This window comes from Equus asinus, chromosome 5, assembly GCF_041296235.1.
Source record: "Equus asinus isolate D_3611 breed Donkey chromosome 5, EquAss-T2T_v2, whole genome shotgun sequence".
In the NCBI taxonomy this organism is placed as follows: Eukaryota; Metazoa; Chordata; class Mammalia; order Perissodactyla; family Equidae; genus Equus; species Equus asinus.
The window spans coordinates 97,693,994-97,712,316 of record NC_091794.1 but is presented as its reverse complement, the minus strand read 5'-3'; the positions used below and the strand labels follow the sequence as shown (position 1 = coordinate 97,712,316).

General features: G+C 37.6%; 1 protein-coding gene across 14 annotated transcripts in view; it reads left to right on the top strand.

Annotated features, from left to right (window-relative positions):
- The window catches only part of CDC42 (cell division cycle 42), a 45,487-nt gene that overhangs the window by 25,572 nt on the left and 1,592 nt on the right, over positions 1-18,323 (top strand). For 10 of the 14 annotated variants that reach the window (XM_014855112.3, XM_070510819.1, XM_070510826.1 and 7 more), the window contains 4 exons: positions 2,035-2,189; positions 4,474-4,546; positions 13,289-13,398; positions 13,547-13,744. In XM_014855112.3, coding sequence (XP_014710598.1) covers positions 2,085-2,189; positions 4,474-4,546; positions 13,289-13,398; positions 13,547-13,744 — 486 coding nt within the window. In that variant the 5' untranslated portion in view covers positions 2,035-2,084. Of the gene's footprint in view, positions 1-2,034; positions 2,190-4,473; positions 4,547-13,288; positions 13,399-13,546; positions 13,745-16,912; positions 18,310-18,323 lie in introns of those variants that run through there. The other 4 variants (XM_070510830.1, XM_070510829.1, XM_070510827.1 and 1 more) reach the window with 3 other exon arrangements.

Here is an 18,323-nt window from a genome sequence, read left to right as displayed (position 1 = left end):
TCTTTACTAGGTCATATGCTTAAGTAAAAATTTTATTACAAAGAAGACAGGAAGAATTGGCAGGCTACTAGCAGTCTCTGCCACAGTGATCAAACATTACTTTCTGGCCAGTGTTTATGATTAAACTATACATTAAAAAAATCCCCTGGTAATAATGGTGAAGAAAAATAGAAGGTGCAAGAATTGAAATTGATTTGTAGGCACCTGGGAAAAATTCTGTAGGATGATCAGAACTCTCTGTTTACCTTTCTTTTCTTCACTTTGAATTGAAAGAAATTCTACAGAAGACCTTGTTTTTTAGCAGAACATTATTCTGTTTTTCAGAGGTGGACTCAGGAACCATGAAAAGATAGCTATTCCTATTTCCTATTCCTGCCTTTATTATTAAGTAAAAGATGTTCTTTTTTTTTTTTTTTTAAAGATTTTATTTTTTTCCTTTTTCTCCCCAAAGCCCCCCGGTACATAGTTGCATATTCTTTGTCGTGGGTCCTTCTAGTTGTGACATGTGGGACGCTGCCTCAGCGTAGTTTGATGAGCAGTGCCATGTCCGCGCCCAGGATTCGAACCGACGAAACACTGGACCGCCTGCAGCGGAGCACGCGAACTTAACCACTCAGCCACGGGGCCAGCCCCTAAAAGATGTTCTTTTAAAATAATTCTCTATAATTAATTTTGTACTTAGTGTGCTTGATTGTTCTGATAAGTAGTTTTGATTTAGGGATCAAAATCTTTAATCTTTGGTGCCATACTAGTATGAGTTCTTCTCTAGTGCAATATAGAGAAAAGAGAAGGAAAAAGATAAAAGGAGGTTAAATAAAGAGAAATATAATCAAGATGATTTTGATGAGGAATGGGAGAGTATTTATTTACTGTAGATTACTCACGCCGAATGTTTGTGCAGAAATGTTAACGGGCATTTATAAATCATTATGATTAGGAGTTGTGAAGGGTACTATAGAGCACATAGGCATGGCATCCAACCCAGAGTGAGACGGTTCTATGACATTTTTATATTCAATAAGGTGGTAGCTCTAGCCAACAAGAAATTGTAACCCCTTCAGGATTATAATTGAAATAGGGCTTTATCTTAAAATCTAAGTGTACAGGTGGTAGTATTTCTCTTTTATTCTTCTAGAAAAACTGTTAAAATTTTCGTTGATTCAAAAATGGTGATAAAATGGCTGATAATGGTTGTAAGGACCCTTCAGTAAAGATACATTCTGATTTTAGAGATGTTTAAATGTGAAAACAAGCATCTCAGAATCGATGTAATATAATAAATTTTTGGTGCATTTGTAATTGATAGCTTCTTAGAATGGAGGACTACAGTAAGAGAAGCTAAATTATGTCAAAGTCAGAATGCTTTAGAGTGATCTGACTTTTCATTATAGAAACATAGGTTTTTGCCTCTTTGTGCCATGAATATTGAATTAGTAACTAGGCAGCCTGGTGCTAAAACAGCTGTTGAGACCGGAGATCACCTTGATCTTCATCCAGTTCCTCCTGTTTATCTGTTCTGGGGATGCTGGGGGTGGGGAGGGAGGTGTGCGGTGTAGGGTGGCGTGGTGCTCAGCTGCTTCTTGATTAGAGCCTGAGTAACTATGGCTCTTAGGTTGGGTGAATGGGCCGTTCTTTAAAGGAGCGGCCTTTAATTTAGTCTAGTACACATACACATATACATGCATGTGTGTGCACACACAACTGAAGGAAAAGTTTCACAAAGTAATACTTGGCACACTACGTGGGATTCATTCTGAAGTAGCCTTTTCTCTTTCGTTATGAAAAGAAATCTGCCCTTTACACTACTTTGGACATTTAAAAAACAACCAAACTGCCAGGGATCAGACACTTAGAAAATTGACTCTAATTTTTTATTGTGACTTTGAGCAAGTCGCTGTTTTTCTTTTTAGCTTCTTTCAGCCACACTAGTTGGGGTGCTACTTCTTTTCTTGCTCTGAATGAGTGAACCTGTTGCAAGCTGACGAAAAAAAAATATAAGTACAAATAAATCAAATATCTTTAATCTTTTTGTAGGTCATCATCGCATTTGAAATATTTAAAGTGGATACAACACTGTTTCAGCAATGCAGACAATTAAGTGTGTTGTTGTGGGCGATGGTGCTGTTGGTAAAACATGTCTCCTGATATCCTACACAACAAATAAGTTTCCATCTGAGTATGTACCAACTGTAAGTATAAAGGCTTCGATTTGTTGGTGAAATGTATTATAATTTGATATCCTTTTAAAAACTCTCTGTGTGTACTGATACTTTTCTGTTGTTTGCCTTTATTTCCTGTTTTTTAAAGATCTTGACTTCTCATGGGTAAATTATATATACTTTAACATTAAACAGCTGAAAAATCAGTGGAAAGTCAGAAGGGGTGACACAAGGGTTTGCAAGAAGTGCTTGGAGGCAAAACTCCATTAGACAAGATTCTAAAGAGTGGTGGTCTCAGTTTGGAGAAGTATGCCCTACATCTTGGAATGAGGTGACTTTTTTTTTGATATCTTGGCCAATGATTAATCAGTGCTTGGAGGTGTACTGGGGTGCTTTTTGGGGTCATGTAACTTCAGAGAAAGTAGTATGTGCCTCCACTTATTCTCCTTAGAAAGTAGGAGAGAATCTTTATGGAGCTGTTGTCTTAGCAGTGCTGGAGCTTCAAACTGGTTTTTAGGGGCAGAGAAGACCTCTTTTTGATATAAGATCACCAACAGAAGCCTTTGGGGGTTCTCTCCCACAAATGCTTTTTATCAGCTCCTTAGAAGAGTAGAGGGAAAATGAGAATAACAAAGGTAATGAAATGAGAGAGAGACAGAGAGTTATTTAGAGTAACACTCAGCTTGTGAAAGAATGTGTTTGGGGATCCAGTGTTTATTCCAGGTTGGTTGACCAACTCAGTGGTGTAATTATGTTAAACACAGTTGTCCATTCAGTGGTGAGAGAGGAGCTAGGGTTGTCTTGGGCTGGCAACAACTGTCTCTGTTAAGTGAGCTGTTTTAGGGATTATGAAGAGCCTATGTATGATTAATATGGGACTAGTTTTGTTTGGAAGTGAAAACAAAGAAAATGAATGAGTATTTTCGGTTAATCGTCAGAGACGTGAGCATTATTAAGAGGGTGAATACAGGTTAAAAGGTTGGCAATTACATTTAATTGGAATTGACAATCTATAATGTCCCCAGGTAGGTAAAGTGTTTAAGGTAGGCCAAGGCTATAGGAAGAAAGAGGATTAGTGTTCTTGGAGGGGGAGAATTTGAAGTTATAATTAAATACAAAATCATATTTCTGAATTGTCCCATTTGGGGACATTGTAAGTGAAAGAAGTTCTGAGGTCGAAGGGGACTTTTAGAGATCACGGATCTTGTTTCAGAGTGAGGGCAACTATCAGAATTTTTGTATTTCAGTCTCCATTAGGTGTTCTATTTAAGACGGGCTTGTGGATGTTTTTTATATATGTGTTTGTATGTGCATCTCTGGAAAAGGGTTAGATATGACTTAAGAAAATAACCTGTATGGGGTGAGACCTTAGCCACATTCTTTACGTTTCCTTGTTCTTTTATCAGTAATTGATTTTCGTGTAACTACTACCTCCCCCATGCCCTCGCTTCCACACTTGTTTACATTTAAACAAGCTCTCAACAACCCACTAAAACATGGACCAGAAAATTAGAGAGCTAAAAGGTTAAGCAGGGCTGATGTAACGTCCTTCTTCTAGTTGGAAAGCATTGCTTTTCAATTGTAAATTCAAAGTCTTGGGTCTTTTTCTATTTAGCACCATTACATCCCATTTTCACAAATAAGTTTAATACAACCAATATTAGTATATGCTGAATTTGCAGTCTACTTACAAATAAAGCATCTAGTTACAGGGGGTATCTCTTAGGCCATGTTGTTTGTATCTAGTAACATAACTCTCGTGCTGAAGTCCCAACAAATAATCTGCCAGCGTTTCTTGGACACTTTCCTTGTACCTTGAAAGAACCTTTTTTCTCTCTGATGGGTTTGTTTGCAACAAAGCTTTTCCTGTCTTGAACCCTGAAAGGAAAAAGATTATCATGGATCTAGGAGATTTTAATTCTAGATGAAAAGGAAATGGTCTATTAAATAATTTCTTAGAAATCAGATTGAATGTTGAGGTAAACTATAAACTGTCTCAAAAGTTTGAAACTTGAACAGGATCATTTTGTATAGCAAGGGACTCTGCTCCTGTGACACCTATAATCCTTCTGTGGCTTTTTAGCTAGGCTACTGGGGTAGAGCAGACATCCCAGAACACATCACCTGTCACTTTTTCAAGAACCATTTAGCTCATGCAAGGGCCTAGTTGGCAAGATTGGTTATACAGGGAAGACGAACTAAGAGAGGATTAAGTCTTAGGAAGGAAAAGGAAACATCGCCTTAGCTGAAGAGTTGTCCTATCCCATGTTGGCCATCCTTGCATACTAACAGTGTTGTATTTTTGTGTTTTTAGGTTTTTGACAACTATGCAGTCACAGTTATGATTGGTGGAGAGCCATATACTCTTGGACTTTTTGATACTGCAGGTAAAAACTTGATGTCTGTTATAATGTTTTGGTCTGTAACTATAACAGTTGCTGGTTGTCTGTCTGTTTTGCACGTTTTAGGAACCTAGCATATTAGCAAACCACTTGACTTTTGTTAATAGTTAGGGGGAGGGGCTGGCCCCGTGGCTGAGTGGTTAAGTTCCTGTGCTCCGCTTCGGCAGCTCAGAGTTTCACTGGTTTGAATCCTGGGCACAGGCATGGCACTGCTCATCAAGCCATGCTGAGGTGGCATCCCACATGCCACAACTAGAAGGACACACAACTAAAAATACAGAGCTATGTACCAGGGGGCTTTGGGGAGAAAAAGGAAAACTAAAATCTTAAAAAAAAAAATAGTTAGGAGGAGTGACTATCGTGATGGTCAGTACTTGACCAGGAGGCAGTCCCAGACCTGGAATGGCAAATAAGAGTTTGGAGTACCCTGGGTGGATGATGTGGAAGGAGATAAAGAAGGATGAGAGCAGAGTACATTAGACAAGCTATATTATCACTGAAATTTGGAGACTTATTTTATTTAGTATGTATGTCTGTGTAATACATGCACAGATAGCTTCTTAGAATATAAAATAACAAGTTATCTGTATATTATATCTGAAAGTATTTTGAGGGCAAACTGATATCTAGCTCACAGTATTGACATTTGTGGTCAGCTTTTCAAATTAAAGGAACAAATGACTTTCTTCCTTAAGTATATCCAATTCCTCAGTGTTATTTCCTCCTTGTTTTAACAGTGGCTACACGTCTTGATTTCTGACTCCTTTCTCTGTAGTCTCTGTTATTATCAGCTCAGTTAGCTAAAGGAAAATTTCAGAAAGGTATCCTTTTAGTATGTAGGAATTCTAAACTTTTCTCTTTTTATGAGTTACCCTTTGGCTGTCTGCCTGCTGACATATTGCTCTTATGGAGTGTATTATACTGCCTACTTTGAGGAACTGTCTGGATTTAATTGGGGGGGGGGGAATTGAGAGACAACAGTAAACAGTTTAGAGATTAGTGTCTTTCTAATGGTGTCTTAGGCTTTTAAAATTTTTATGAATTAAAAATTATAAGGGTAATGGTATATTAGAGGAAACTTGGAAAATAGAGAAAATAAAAATGACCTATATCTACTGATAGGTGAGGGTTTTTCTGTGTTTATATGTGCCCTTGGAGGCAATCTATATGCAGAGCAAAGACAATTTATGGCTACTTGGGGTTGAAAACTAATTTTAAATTCCATAGCTTATTTTTTATAAACGTTTAAATTTAAATCAGTATTTTATTTTTTTTAGCTTTATTAAAGTATAATACAATAGAACTCACTCAAGTGTTCGTTTGATTAATTTTGCTGACTATATAGTCATGTAACCTCCACCATAATCAAGGTATACCACTCTAGAAAATGTGCTTGTGCTCTGCACAGTCAGTCCCTTCCCTTGACCTGGTCTCAGGCAACCACAGACCTGCCTTCTGTCATCATAGTTTTGCTTTCTAGAATTTCATATAAATGGGATCACGTGATATGTATTCTTTTGTGTTTGACTTCTTTCACTTAGCATAATGTTTTTGAGATTCATCTGTGTTGTATCAGTAGTCTGCTTCTTTTTATTGCTGAGTAGTATTTCATTCTATGAATATAGCGTAATTTGTTTATCCGTTTACCAGTTGATGGGTGTTTGGGTTCCACTTTTAAGCTATTATGACTAATGGTGCTGTGAACATTTGTATACAAGTCTTTGTATGGATATATTTTATTTCTCTTCGGTAAATAGCTTGGAGTGGGTGAGCCTTTGAATTTAGTTGCATAACTTATTAAATTTATTATTAAAATAGTTAATTTTAACAAGTCATTATCAAGGTGGCCAAGGGTCCTTTGATTAATACTGGTTTATTTAACTTAGGTTGACAAGATTTTAATCCCAATCAACCTCATTTACAACTGTGTTAAATTTCTTCCAGCACTTTGAACTGCATTTATAAATTTAATGTATTCAGTTTTCTCTTTTAAGCAGTTCACTTTGCTTGCCCGGACAAGTGAAACGGTCTCCAGTTTTTACATACATTACTTTAATAGGCCTAATAACTTGTGATTTCCTGTATTTATGTTTTAATTTATCTTAAATAGTATTATTTACAACCTTCATGAAATTCTTTTAACATTTTTCAACAAAAAAATCTCAAGTCAGTTACTAAATTACACATTTCTAATTGGAGTCAGAAAACTAAATCTATCATGTTCTTTAATATGGCAGATTATTTTAAATATAAACACTGAGTGTTAATAAGGTTAGATTATTCCTATATGTAACTGAAAATTAACAGTAATAGTATTTGATTTATTTCACCTCTCTATTAGATTCTGAATCTTTCTGGGGGTTAAAAGACATTCACTGAGGAAATGATTTTACTGTCCCAGGCAAGTATGGGGGGATTTCCATCTCACCTGGTAGAGGTCACTATAAGCCAGAGATCTTTTTTGACAGGCCCTGCAGACCTAGGGCTGTCGGCATCCAGAACGAATGTGTCTTTGACACACTTAAGAGGAGATTTGTATTCTTCTGCAAAGGCCTTAATCTCAGAGTCCCCATCTCTGGTTCAAGTCATACCATTAACTCAGTTTTCTTTCTGCTGAAACTTTCATCCCCATTGAGATGGCCTCTGACTGGCTTTAACTCTTTGGTTGCATTTAATCTGTCGACTGTCATTTTGTTCTGAATTCTTTTTATAGTATTCCTATCTCACCTCTGGCTGCAACTCTTGCAGATGTGTTTAAATAATATCAGTTAAGAGCAGAGATAAGGTTCTCCCTCTGACTCATGGCTTTATTTCTGCCTTTGTGGTCATAACACTAAATTCTTGTTTATGAGTCCCCACAGTTATTTTGTTCTTTTTTTTTCCTGCGTATGTTTTACTATTGTGTGTATAGTTCTGTATTTAGCTTTTTACATTTAACATGTTTATATAGGCTCTTTCCCATGTTGTATGCTCATCACCCCACCACCAATTCCTTCTTATGTCAAAATTTTAGGGCCAGCCCTGTGGCCAAGTGGTTGGGTTCTCTCACTTTGCTTTGGATCCTGGGTGCAGACCTAACCCTGTTCATCAGGCCATGCTGGGTTGGCATCCCACATAGAAGAACTGGAAGAGCCTGCAACTAGGATATACAACTATGTGCTGGGGAGCTTTGGCAAGGAAAAAAAAAAAGAGGAAGAGTAGCAACAGATGTTAGCTCAGGGCTAATCTTCCTCACCAAAAAAAACACACACTACCAAAAAAAAAACCCCTACACACAAAAATTGAATGTTATTCTTTATTACAAAGATGCAGGTTTTGCTTTTTATGGGAAAAAATAATCAAAATATAGATAAGCAAAAGGAGAAAATGAAAAAGCATCTATATTCAGAGACAGTCACGTCTTAAGTGTCTGTCCTAAGCAGAGCTCTTCCTATATGTTCATTATATTTCTACAGAGGAAAAAACGAGATATTACTCTTTTTTTTCCCCTCTCTGTTCCTGCCTTTTTCTCTTAAAAAGAATTTGGTAACATCTCTCAATGTTGTACTTGTATGTCATAGTTTTCATGGTTACATAGTAGTCTGTTGTGTGGCAGATCACACCACAGTGTAACTTTTTTTGTTAACATTTGGGGTCCATTTGCAGTTTTCTTTTATATTATGACCTTTCCCTGCACAAACGTTTTTATATTTTGCCATTCTTTTTTGTCATTTTTTATCCTGATTTAATTTCACACTTAAGGAAAAGTTGGTAATACAGACTTCCTTACCAGATTCATCAGTTCTTAACATTTTGTGACATTCTCTCCCTATGTGTATTGTTTTTATTTCAGAGCCATTTGAGAGTAGGTTGCATACATCATGCCCTTTTGCTTTTTACTGTTTCAGTGTAGATTTCTTTTTTAAAGATTTTATTTTTCCTTTTTCTCCTCAAAGCCCCCCGGTACATAGTTGTGAATTTTTAGTTGTGGATCCTTCTAGGTGTGGCATGTGGGATGCCGCCTCAGTATGGCTTGATGAGTGGTGCCATGTCCATGCCCAGGATCCAAACCCGTGAAACCCTGGGTTGCCGAACCAGAGCACGAGAACTTAACTACTTGGCCACGGGGCAGGCCCCAAAGATGAGCTTTTTCTTTTCTTTCTTTCTTTCTTTTTTTTTTTTTTTTAAAGATTGGCACCTGAGCTATTTGTTGCAAATCTTCTTTTTTTCCCCTCCTCCTTCTCCCCAAATCTCCCCAGTTCATAGTTGTATATTGTAGTTGTAGGTCCCTCTGGTTGTGCTATGTGGGATGCCACCTCAGCAAGGCCTGACGAGTGGTGCCATGTCCGTGCGCAGGATCTGAACTGGCAAAACCCTGGGCCGCTGAAGCAGAGTGCGCAAACTTAACCACTTGGCCGCGGGGCCAGCCCAAGTGTGTATTTCTTAAGAGAAAGGATAGTCTCTCAAGTGCACTTGTCAAATTCGGGAAACTTAACGTTATATATAGCATTTTAAACTTTAATCTGCAGTCAACTTTCTGATTTTGTCAGTTGTCCTAATAATGTCCCTTAAAGCAGTTTTCTTCTGGTACAAGTTCTGATCTAGGATCACACATTGCACGTTGTCGCTCTCTTTAGTCTGTATCCATTAATATGGAACATCAGCCTCTCATGCCATTGGTGTGTTTTAGGGAAACAGGCCAGTTATTTTATAGAATGTTTCTCAGTTTGAGTTTGTCCCTTTCCTCATGAGTAGAGTCAGGTTATGCATTGATCTGCTTTCGCTGATTCTGTTTTTTCTTTGTTTTGTTTTTTAAAAAATAAACTCCGTTCTTTCATGGAGCTGTTTTCTAGTATCTGACAATTTTCTGCAATTATTGATCCATTATATTATCGAGAATGACAGTATTCTCCATGGAGATATTTATGGCCTTCTTGATCTCTAGTTTAGTGCTATTGTAGAATCTTCCAGAGGGATTTTGATTTCAGTCTTCAGTAAATTCTGCATTAACATGCATTAGTCTAGATTTTTGCAGATGTTATACATAAAATGGTAGGAATCTCGGGTTCCAGAGTGCCCTCATTTATTTTTGGATTTTTTCTTTTTTTCATTAGATAAAAGATTTTGTGAACTTATTTAGGAATAAGCCCAATGACACAGATGAAACAGGATCACTAAGTGCCATTAACTTCTGAATAATTTTTTTGGTTTTTAAGATTGGCGTCTGAGCTAATAACTGTTGCCAGTCTTCTTTTTTTTTTTTTCTGCTTTTTCTCCCCAAATCTCCCCAGTACATAGTTGTATATTTTAGTTCTGAGTCCTTCTAGTTGTGGCATATGGGACGTCGCCTCAGCGTGGCCTGGTGAGCGGTGCCATGTCTGCGCCCAGGCCGAACTGTGGCCGAACTGACAAAACTCTGGGCCGCCACAGCGGAGTGCATGAACTTAACTATTCGGCCACAGGGCCGGCTTTGAATTCTGGATAATTGATTGTAGGAAAAATGTTTAGCTTTTAGTCTGTAGTGGTAAATAGTATGAAATGTTTATTTTGCTTTCTTCTTGTGTTTGTAATGTCCTACTGGAATTTTCTAAAAATGTTGCTTTTTGACAGTATTCTTACTTTTCATGCCATATGATCCCTTTAGACTTCTCATATAGACCAGAGTCCTCAGTTGATACTGACTTTGTGCCTCTTGAATTTGAATTTTAAATAGTGAGATGCTAGGGGCTAGCCCCGTGGCTGAGTGGTTAAGTTCACACACTCTACTTCGGATCCTGGGCACGCACCTAGCATTGCTCATCAGGCCACGCTGAGGTGGCATCCCACATGCCACAACTAGAAGGACCCACAATTGAAAATATATACAACTGTGTATAGAGGGCTTTGGGGAGAAGAAGGAAAAGAAAAAAAATCTTAAAAAACAAATAATGAGATTCTAAGCAAGGAAAAGAGCAGCAATTCATGAGCTGTGTCCCTGTGTTTTGGCAAGTGTTAGAAGTTACAGTGACTGGTGTGCTGTTAGAATAGGAATAATTTAGTGCTTGTAGTGAAAACCTGTCTTACGCAGTAGAGTGAAATTTCCTTGATCATGTTGTATACCTTAAAGGACGCTGCCACAGGATAGCACTGCGTCTCTCTTTAGTGAATAGTGGCTATTTGTGATTTACTTAGGGGATAAATTTTAGTGGATAAATTATGCTTGGGTATTGAAGAGTCTTGCACATCTAAGGGACCATATTCATTCTATTTCCTTAAGTGTAGTGCTTGTAGCAGAGTAGAGGTAAGGTAGCCTACTTTTTGTTTATTGAACACTTCTAATTTTTTTTCTCTTTGGGAAATGAAAGATTTTTATAGTTTTGAGGGCTTGTTCATCACAAATAAATGGACTGACCAATACTGCTTTGGATCTGGTATTCAAAAAAAAAAATGGCTGTATTTGTTTTCTGTCACCAGTCCATCTGAATAGAAGGTTGGTTGCTTGTAAAACATTGGACATGCATTTAGATGCTCTGAGTGGTGCCCAGGAATGTAAGCTGAGATCTGTTTTTGATGCTCACTTACACTGATTGCAGGGGCTGACCGACTAAAAACGAAACCTTTTCTAGTCTATGCCTGGCTTAATCTTTTTGAAATATATTCCATTTAAATATGGAATACGGCTAAGAAAAGGTATATGAACATCTGTGCTGCTTTTTACAAGGCTTGGTTAACTGTTTTGCCTGATTTTTTAAATTTATTTTTTTTGTTGTTTTATTGTACCTTTCGTGTGTGATCTTCAAGTCCCAGCTAGTGTTAGAGCTCAGACAGCTTAGACCGAGAGAACTGCTCAGGAGTTTGGCTGATTCTGTTTTCTTTAAGCCTCTTCTTTCCTTTGTAATCCCTTCTATGCCTGTAATTAAACCTTAGAATTTAAGAAGTGATAGTTATCCATCTAAGTGCATACCTTTGAATTCCTTTGACTCTGACCCTTGCGTCTTGTTATAGTAAGTATTCAATAAGTGTTAGAGGTACTGATGGTGATTTTATTGTTTTGTAACCTCTTTCATTTTGAACTTCTCTTTTAACTTTAATTTCTGCATTGTCCTGAAGATAGCTTTGTTGTCTACTTACGATGTATTGCTTATTTAGATGGCAATAATAGTAACATCTTCTTGTATTCTCTGTCGATGCTGGCAAAAAAAAAATTCACTGGCATACAAAATATTTAACTTTTCTTTTTTCCTTTGAAAAACTTTTATCGTGGTAAAATACATATAATAAAATTTACCATTTTAATCATTTTTAAGTGCACAGCACAGTGGCATTAAGTACTTAACTATTCTTTTAATATAGGGTGGCTGACTGGAGCTCCGTTTTGAGATTGAAGCATTAAATCCTTCCCCTGCAGCTCCCCCTCTCCTCTCTCCGTTTTGGAAATGTATATGGTGTTCTTGACAACTGTCTGTCTGGAAATAATTTCAAGCCTATAGAACAGTTGCGAGAATGGTACCAGGAGCCCCCAGATACCGTTTAACCAGATTTACCAATTACAAGCATTTTCCCTATTTTTCTCTCTGTATTATTCTCTTTCAACATATATACACATTGTTTTCCCCTGAATTATTTGAGAGAAAGTTGATACAGCATAGCCATTTAGCCTTGAATAAGTATAAATTTCCTAAGAATAGAGACATTTTTGTCTATAATAATCAACTTCAGAAAGTTTAACATTGAATACAGTACTTTGTCTATATTGCACTTGTTTCAGCTGATCCACATCCAGTTTTTTTCTGCTTTCAGTACAGGATCATGTATTGCATTTGGTTGTCTTATCTCTTTAGTCTCTTAATTTGGATCAGTTCTTCAGCCTTTTTTGGTCTTTCATGACATTTTTGTTGTGGAATACAGGCCCATCCCTTCTCTCCTCCCTTTAGAAAATGTTCCTCATTTTGGATTTGCTCAGTGTTTCCTCATGATTAGATTCAAGTGGTACTATTTTGGTTGGAATACTACATTAGTGATTTGTCTTTCTCAGGATATAAATCTAGAGGCACATGATATCCACTCATTGGTGATGGTGATTTTGATCACTCAGTCAAGGTGATGTCCAGTTTCTTTACAGTGTAGTTATGTTTTTCTCCTTTGGGGATCTTGAGATCATACAAATGATCTTTGAGATCGTACAGATATTCTCCTTTTCACCAGAATTTTTCCCATATAGCTTTAGCATCCGTTGATTCTTGTTGAGTTATGTTTTCTAATTATTCTCAATTTCAGATACGCATTTTATATGTGCACATTAACTAAACATGTCTACCTGCTTTGGTAGACATGATGGACAGTGGATTTTGTCAGCTGGGTTTCACTGAGAATTTTTGTTTCCTTAAATGGTTCACTGTGGTTGTTTCTTAACCAGATCTGAGTAGGACTGATTTTTAACCATTTCTGTAGCAATAGTTTATTGTTTTTATTATAATGTTATTGTTGGGTTAATATAGACACAAAGATTGAAAACTAGAAACTGGTAATAAATAACATATAACAAATTCATTACTGATCTAAGGGCTTGAAATATTAAATAGAATTAGCTGAGTGAGAATATTACTCAAATACTACATTACAAAGCCATACGTTTTATTAGCTACGTTACTTTCTCATTAGTAGTCAGTGTGCTGTTAGCTGCATGTTTAATCTGTTGACTGATGTGTGATTTTAGTGCTGTGAGGACACCATGATTTAGTTGCTAATTTCTCCATTTTCTCCTCCTAGGGCAAGAGGATTATGACAGATTACGACCGCTGAGTTATCCACAAACAGATGTATTTCTAGTCTGTTTTTCAGTGGTCTCTCCATCCTCATTTGAAAATGTGAAAGAAAAGGTAAGTTGGTGAGATATTCTTGCCCTGAAAAGGTTGTCACAGAACTTCTATTGACTTGTCAGTAGCTTTAGAGTCTTGTGGATTAACGTAGGTGTATTTTTTAATACCCTTTTAAAACTTTTAAAATTTTTTAATACCTTTTTTCTAGTGGGTGCCTGAGATAACTCACCACTGTCCAAAGACTCCTTTCTTGCTTGTTGGGACCCAAATTGATCTCAGAGATGACCCCTCTACTATTGAGAAACTTGCCAAGAACAAACAGAAGCCCATCACTCCAGAGACTGCTGAAAAGCTGGCCCGTGACCTGAAGGCTGTCAAGTATGTGGAGTGTTCTGCACTCACACAGGTGAGGACTGTGGGGAACCCCATGTTTGTTTACCGTTAAGTCGTTTCTTAGAGCATTAGGACTCAGGGTTTATTTCTAACAGTGGTCCACAGTGCTCAAGAAAGCTGCCCAGGAAGACTGACCAGTTCCATAGTGTATATTCTTTTGCTAGAGAATTCTGTGTTTATGGAGAAAATTATTAGCCTTTAAGTAAAGCTCTTGTGTTGGTGACCTCCCATGTTGTGCTGAATCATTTGTAGTGGTCAGAGATTGTGTTAAAAAAAAATTATGGGAAAAGTTCATAATAGAAAGTCCATAAAAGTTCATATGGGATTAGCACAAACTTAGAGTATGTGAGTGATTTTGTTTTTTCCCCAGAGACTTAAATTTTTATCTAAATATATCTGATCTTTGCTTGCCGATTCTGACAATTGATGCTACACTGTTTCTGGGATAATTCAACTGGGATAGAGAATTAGTCATAATAATTGGGACTTCCATGTTAGAGAAAACTGCCTTGGCTGTTTTTCAAGCATGCTTTATGTCGTGTCTCTATTCTTAAGTTTTTGAAGGCATTTCTTCCTCATGCGGTCCTCTTTCCTTCTCTCCCTTTCTGAATGATTTAATTGGAGCTCTTCTCAGAGTTTGATGGGAATCGTCAGATTCTGAGGACAGGGAGCAAAGTTAGATATTTAGAGTGAGAGTTGTACCTGACCTCTGTGGTTTCATTTTTTCACCTTCATGATCTCACTGACCCATTCTCCCATGTAAGTACCGTTCTGGGGGCAAAGGGAAGAAGCGCAAAACTTCTTTATTCTACTGGTACTGGTGCTTTGACGTTTAACAGTCAGGAGACATGCCTGATCAAAATAGGGCAGAGCCAAAAGATGGAGGTTTCCTGCAATTACATTAAATCCACTTAGATTTATCACGCTTACTTTTTCAGGTAATTGTTCTTTTTTAAGTTTTTTAAAAACACTATTGGATTCTCGATTATATGTATACTAAGATAAATGGCGTATGTAATTACATATCATGTGTGTACTAGGTATTTAGTATGAGGGCCTAGACATAATTTAATAATCTCCACTTAAGCACTAGGTTGGCTATTAAAAGATAACATTTTTATGCTTAGCTGGATATTCCACAGGATCACTTCAAGGCCTGATATCATTCTCCCAAACCCAATTTCCCTTGGCAATTTAGTTTCGTTGTCAAAGCACATATTTAAAGGTTCAGAAGATTCTTTGTTTTCTCACACATCACTGACTGATATTTTAAAAAAATGCCTGATACTTCTGTGTTTTGATACCATCCTCAGAAAAGTTTGTGTGTGTTGGGGAAGGATGTGTGTGGAACATGCATGTCAGATTATAACTAACTATGTGCATCTGTTTCATACCCCTGTTCTCTAAATATGTGTTGCTTTTGGGGGAAATGGAGGCAAGTAGGCCATATGGACCCAATTTTAGATCACTGATGAAGCTTAGAGAATTGGACGCTTCTATTTTTTAACACTATGAACAGGTTTATATAGTAAGTCACTTTGTAGAGAATAGGAGTTTGAAAAAGTCTTAGCAACTACATTTTTCTTACCAGATTTTGAAGTTTGGAGAAGTCAAAAGAGGGGAAGATAGAGAGTGGGGTCTCTAGTTGTGTTTGGGAGCTGGAACTGTTAGGACTCCAGATTTTGTTTGTTGGTTCCTCTAAAACTGAACTCTTTATATAATCAGATAGTGTGGGTAAAGCAAAGATTAGTTTTGTTTTGTAGGGGATTAGTTGATCTTTGTCAAGATGCAAGAAAAGATTTGCTGCTTATTAAGGGATGCCCTAGTTTCTAGTAATTGTCCTCTTTTTTTTTTTAATAAAATATATTTCCCTTTCTATCCTCTCCCCTTCCTTTTATATTTTACCACCAGAATTTGCTCCTAGATGTGTAGAAAGAATTTTAACTTTTGTTTAGCATTTCTGCTTTGTAAAAGAAATAGAAAGAAGAAAACTTTTTAACTTCTTTGCTTCTTTTTAAGTGCTTACTGTTGTTTCTCCGCTGTTTTGTACCTAATGGAATGTGTGGGCGCCAGTCGTCTGGGATGCCATGGTGCGGGTAGGGTGGGGGTAGGAATACCTGGGGTAGGTTGGAGCTGGCACTTGTTACTGTGTTCTGGGACTTTTGGGCAATTTTTACTTGGGATCAAACTGACCCTAAAGAATGTGTGAAACTTTTTTGGGTGGTAAACCTGTGACTTCAGATTTAGGTGAGTTTAGGTGAGTCTGTAGACCTGGGCCCAAGGTACCGGGACTGCTGAGTCACACTGTCACGTTGGAGTTCTGGCTGAGGTGTAAGTGTATTTCTGTATCTTAATCCCTGTAGATCTGAGAATATTCCTTGTTTTCACTCCTTGCTTTATGCTCTGATACCACTGTGGACATCTTAAAGCATTGGACTGCTTGCTAAAACTCATTCTAGGACCCCATTCTTTGTTTTCCTATGACTTGGGTGGTGGTTACTTGCTCTAATAACATTACTGAATAACTGAAGTGTATGCTGTTTCTAGAGTCTGCTCTGTAAACTTCTCCCAGTTTGTACTGTTGAACAATTAACACTCTTTCTAAATGTCTGAACCTTTTTGTTCTGGGAAACTAGTTTACTCTGATTAATCCCATCCAGATATGTCATTGAATCTAGAAACATGTAGCATGCTTGTTAGTCTGCTCTTTGTGTCCTTCAGTTATTCAGGGGCTGAATTCACAGAAGCCTGAAAATGTAATCGATTTTGTTCCAAAATGTGTGTGCCATTCTTATCATTAGAAATACTTGGGAATTCTACAAGCCTTAATTATCCAGTGCGCCCAGCTTGTGTTTACTTAACCATTTTTCTCTCCTGGCATTATTTTCGTTAAAATGTTGTAATGTTAGATTTCAAAGTGTGATTGTTTTAGAAGTCAACATACGACATTTTCATAAAAATTGCTTTCTTGCTCAATTAACCTTTTTTGAGGTAAGAAGTTTCTGTTCAGTGGTCTCCTCTCCTGATAGTGAGCCTAAGACCCAGCTTTCTGCGGTGGTTTTTCTTAACAGATGTTGCTTCTGTGAATTCAGCCCTCTTAATCCGGACTGCTGTTGTATCTGCTCGTCTTTCCAATCCTCTAACCTGGCTGCTGTTCTCTCTCCTCCCCTCTGTCTTGTAGAGAGGTCTGAAGAATGTGTTTGATGAGGCTATCCTAGCTGCCCTCGAGCCTCCGGAAACTCAACCCAAAAGGAAGTGCTGTATATTCTAAACTGTTTTCTCCTTCCCCTCTTTGCTGCTGCTTCCTGTCCCACTACTGTAGAAAGAGCGTTTAAAAACAAAGGAATAAAACCATCCTGTTTGAAACCCTCTGCGTCTTTTTACTCACCACCTTAGAGCAACCTCTGTATTAGTTTTTGATCAAGAATGCAATATCTTATAGACTTTTTTTGTGATCAGTAGTCAAGTTGGACTTGTTTAACTTTCTGCTGCTTGAGTTGCCTGATGCTCAGAGCTTTTTGGTTTGGATTACAATTGCAAAAGGGAACTTGGTCTGGCATTGAGAATGTCCTCTTGGAGAAAATACGAAGAGTTTGAACACTTCCAGATCTTAGTTCTAGATTGAGAAAATGACGCAAACATCGTTTTGCTCTTATGATCAATTGTTAATTGTAATTGCATGACAAACTTTATGGAAAAAGGGTGACCTGCTAGTAGAGTGTAATGGGGAAGGGAGGATTGTTTTCTGGTTCTCCTCTGTGCAGTGAATCTTTGTGTTGCTATTGCTTTGGCTGTCTGTGCTGTAGTGGAGTATTTGTCAGTCTGGGGTGGGGAAGATATTGATGTACCTGCTACTGCTTTATGAGATCATTTGTTACATTATCTTTTAAGAACAGCATCCATTTTAATAGTTGAATTAAGATTTGTTAATGTTGAGATGTAAAGCTGCCACCTTTATATTTTCCTGCTTCTGATTTTATTGTTGTGAGGGAAACATACAATTGTGGTTACCTTCAAATTTTGAAATTAAAAATATACAATTGTTTGTATAAATGCCTGATGAAGCTTTATTCATGTATTGCACTGACTGGCTCTGGTTTTACATATGTATCAGGTACCCACATTTTTGCTTCCTTGAATCCCCTTGGCTCTGCCTCATTGTGGGATAAAGGGAGTTCAGAGTGCATATCTTCGATGCAGCCACTGTACTTGCTCTCTCCATCTTTGCCTGCGCCTTCCATAGAGTAAGGATGCCACTGCCTGGTGTCCGTCCTCTCAGTCCTGTTCCATATCCAGCTGTTGCATTCGAATGCAGAGCTGCTTCACTTGTTTCTGTGTAAAGTGTTTCAGCAGCACATTACAAAACTCATACTGAATGAGCAAATGACACATGTGCTTGTTTGCTTCTTGTGACATACATTGGTCTGCAGAAAGCTTTCTCAAAGGACCACTGTCTCACTCATGAATATCTGCTCCTCTGCTCCTGAACTGCTGGATCCTTCCAGTGCCCTGCCTGGACAAAACTTGGTGAAGTGAGATGATTGTGTTGAGATTCAGGGTTGTTTTTAATGTTTCGTTCTTTGCCAACTCTT